We start from the raw sequence: 4,261 nt of genomic DNA on the forward strand, positions 1-4,261 counted from the left end.
CCATCCATTCCTAGGGGCCTCAAGTATAAATAGCCCCTTCCTCTTCACTTCTCCACACCACACACACTTCACTTCACTCTCCTCTCAAACACACACACCTTCACTAGCCTTCATACTCTTATTAAAGTTAGATAGTCTAAATTAGCAAATTAACTTGTAGTGACATACCAAGGAGAGGAGGCTTTAAGGAGATATTCAAGTCAAGCTCAAGATTTTTGAGAGGTAAGGGGGGATAAATTTCAAGTAGTTAATAAGAATGTGAATGATAAAACTGCATGATAAATTTTAAGAAAATTTAGGAGATGAAGATTTAATTTGAACGGTTCTGAAATTATAGTTGTTGGTAGAACTTGAATGATTTAAGTTTAAACATACTTGATGTTAAATTGTTCACTTAATTAAAGTCTGAATACAGAAAATTAAATTATCACCTTTGTCGTGAAGGATCATAGTTTTTTTTAGGAAAAAGAAAACATAGTAAATTGAAGCAAACAACTTATAGCAGTAACACTGTCATGTAACTAATAATTTGATAACAAAATGAAAAGTAAAAACTTCATTTAGAAAGGGATATTTTTATGATCAGAATAGCACTGCCAATAAGAAAAATGTGTAGAAGAAAAAGAAAAAATTATTAAATCTAAGAGAACTAGATATATACATAACGATAAGTCAAAATTTGGATACAAACTATTATATTAAAAATTGTGCCCGTATGTGATGTTTTTTTTTTTTGAAATAATAGTGCCACAGTAACGAACTAAGAACTTAAAAAGAAGAATAAAGGAGTTTATATAAAGGAAAATCTTGAAATTCTAAAACACTGTCTTCACGTAATTGGAGTGAAATGAATTGGTAAATCAAAAATTAATGCTAAAAGCAGTTTATATACGGTTAAATTTTAGTCACGTTTTATACATATTCTGAAGTAATAAGGAGGATTAAATGGAGCATGCATCATTGAAGGTGTCTATAAATCTTGGTAGTGCACAGTGTGGTATGGGACACATTGTACACTATAAATCTTGGAGTAGGACGGAGGTAAATTTCCTGCATATACATCATGCACCTCATAGCATAATTAAATTATAACTTGTAAAATTTAAACTTACCTAATAATTTAATTTATTGCGTTAAGGTAAAATATTCTTTTCTAAATTCTTATTAATCTCTTGTATATTTATCTCACCCTTACACTGTTTTTTTAAGGATGGACATTCCGATCATCAGAGTGCACTTAGGCTTTGACTACATAGAAGGGGTATGGGACTATAATGAAATAAATCGCCAATTTTTGTTTTATGGAATAGTGGGAATCAACTTCACCAGACCTGATATTGAGCTACCATATTATCCGCTGACTCTTCCTGCCATGATTTCTTTTGTCATGCCACCAGGTGTTTATATGGATCCGCCACCATTACCACCATCCCCTATTTCTGTGAGCGGATCTATTTCCCCACCATCTGTCAACGGACACCTTTGACCCTTGACTTGTACTATCATAAACTCTACTACCTATGTATAATGTAGCTGTATAAATGTGACTGTTAACCTAGTAGCCTTGTATAATAGCATAACCCAACCTATGAGTATGTGCTCGAGAAGCTAACCTTGTAAAGTAGCATAACAACCTAGCCTGAGTGTTGTATGTATGTAACTCTTCGTATGTAACTCTGAAGTTGATGTATAATATATCTCTAGTAGTTACTTAAAGATTTTATGTGTGCAAGTGAACTAAAAAAAAATATATTATATATATATTAAAAAAAAAAATGGCCAACTATATATAATTATTAAATAATGAGAAACCTAGTCCTTACAGAGTGGTATCAGAGCAGGTCGATCTAGATAATATAGTCTAACAGCTTTAGGTGTGTGAGGGACTCATAACAATTCTAAAATACTAGAATGATTGGAATAGCATGTCTAATGTTGTGAATGCAGGATAAGAATGGCTAGAAGACAAGATCAAGCCATAGCTAATGCCCTTCAGAGATTGGCGGATATTTTGAAAAGAAATGAAAATCATGCTAATGGCCGAGCTCAACCTCAAGTACAAGTTGCTGAGGAAGGAGAGTATCAAGGGTTGAATAAATTTTTGAAACGGAATCCTTCTCAATTTAAGGGAGGATACAATCCTTATGGAGCTCATCTGTGGATAAAAGAATTGGAAAGAATTTTTGGAGCTCTTCAGTGCTCAGAGAATCAAAAAGTCGCTTTTTCGACTTACTTACTAATAGAGGAAGCTGAGAATTGGTGGACCCATGTTAAACAGAGATTGGAAAATGAAGGCAGGGAAATCAATTGGTTTACCTTCAAGGAAATCTTCCTGGAGAAATATCTTCCTGAGGATGTAAGAAACAAGAAGGAGATGGAGTTCCTGGAACTTAAACAAGGAAACATGTCAGTGGGAGAGTACGCGGCAAAGTTCGAGGAACTAGCTCTTTTCTATCCTCCTTATCAAGCGGCCGGAAATGAACGGTCCAAATGTGTAAAATTTGAGAATGGTCTACGACCGGAAATTAAAGAAGCTATAGGATACCAACGAGTTAGAGATTTCCCAACCTTAGTAGACATGTGTAGAATTTTTGAAGATGATCACAAGTCAAGGTTAGCTCAATCTAGAAGTTTGGGTTCCCAAAGACATGTAAGACGAGCACCAGATAGAAGGAACCCATATCAAGCTCCATCAAAGTATGCAGGATCCCCATCTTCAGTTGGGAGGCCTAATTTTTCGAGGGATATAATGGTTCCGGACAAACAAATCCATTGGTTATCAAGTGCTTTAAATGTGGCGGACCACATTTAGTAAGGGATTGTCCTAACCAAGGGCCAGTTTGTTATAGTTGTAACCAGCCAGGACATTACAGTTGGGAATGTCCCAACCGGAGAGGAGCAAATGGCAGCAACCAAGGAGGAAACTTTAATCGCAACAATACCGCCAATCACGGAGGCAACAACAATCGAAACAATGTAGGTCACGGGTGTAACACCCCGATTTCCAGGTGTCACTTTAGTAACCAAAAATAGACTTTACGCTGAAAACAGGTAATTTTTTTTTCGTTTGATACCTTTTAAATCAAGCAATAGAAAATAAAGACAAAACCCAACCACTAAACTAACCAACACACAAATATATACACATGTACAGCCTCAGCTGCACTCCCATGTCACGCGCACTCGCAGTGACTCCAAAGTAGTGTGCCCGTAGGCAAATAGTTACAGATCCAGAAGTGTGAGTGAAAAGGTTATAATTACAATCCACTGGGAGAAAGTCGGCCTCAAAATGGCCTAAGCAAAGACTCTTATAGTCCGACTGACTCACTGTGATCCCTCAATAAGAGAACCACACAAAAGCCATGCGTCGGGAACCTACCCCGTCCCAAAAGCAAAACGAATCAGAGCTCTACACAAATATGACGCCTGCCTAACTCTACCAACCCATAACTGCTCACACATCCGAGTCCTCGGCGAACTGAAGACGGCAAGTTGAAGCTCAGCTCCATGCGTCGTAGAACTCCTTTCGTCAGATGTTCACACTCGTCAGTCCGGTCCTCCATGACCCTTCCCCGGTACGTCGCTCGATGACCCACAACATCGATCACCCAAGCGGTGGGGGCATCCCGATCCACAAGCTCATATCTGATCCCCCCCCGAGGGAGAGACCATCGAACACCAGTCGGCCATCGACATCTGGCAGCAGGCCGACCGCCCAAACACAAACATACAAACAAAGCCAAGGCGCTAGGGTCAACTCACAGCAATAAGTAGATATACACTCAACATGTGATATGGGGTATAGATATATGTTGATATATATACATATAAACAATCCTAGCATGTTATGGCTCTAACATTGCTTCAATAAACAAACAACACACAATCTCAGTCAGCATGAATGTATGCGTGAAATGCACAATATGTATCCGGATTTGTGACGCGTTCCCGTTCGCCACAAGTGAAGCATTTTCACTATGGATGGACCATTCCCGTTATCCATCCTGGATGAAATCCATCCTGGATGAACCATTCCCGTTATTCATCCTTGGTGAACCATTCCCGTTATTCACCGAATGATGAACCATTCCCGTTATTCATCATTAATGCAAGGTGAACCATTCCCGTTATTCACCATGATATGCACAGGTGAACCATTCCCGTTATTCACCCGATTGAATGCAACGTGGTTAGCCAAACAACGAATCGTCCTTACCACGAAAGTGTTTAGCTCACAACCCAATCTCAACAAACCCATGAG

At 38.5% G+C, this 4,261-nt stretch overlaps 1 protein-coding gene across 1 annotated transcript; it reads left to right on the forward strand.

The window, feature by feature from the left end:
* Positions 1–1,954: 1,954 nt before the first annotated feature.
* LOC130741626 (uncharacterized) lies at positions 1,955–2,812 on the forward strand. The gene has a single exon (XM_057594415.1). The coding sequence runs from the start codon at positions 1,955–1,957 to the stop codon at positions 2,810–2,812; it is 858 nt and encodes a 285-aa protein (XP_057450398.1).
* Positions 2,813–4,261: the final 1,449 nt, after the last annotated feature.

Source organism: Lotus japonicus, chromosome 1 (assembly GCF_012489685.1).
Source record: "Lotus japonicus ecotype B-129 chromosome 1, LjGifu_v1.2".
NCBI lineage: Eukaryota > Viridiplantae > Streptophyta > Magnoliopsida > Fabales > Fabaceae > Lotus > Lotus japonicus.

Bases quoted from the DNA above. Each gene is read 5' to 3' on its own strand.
- LOC130741626 (XM_057594415.1), top strand. From the start codon at position 1,955: ATGGCTAGAAGACAAGATCAAGCCATAGCTAATGCCCTTCAGAGATTG.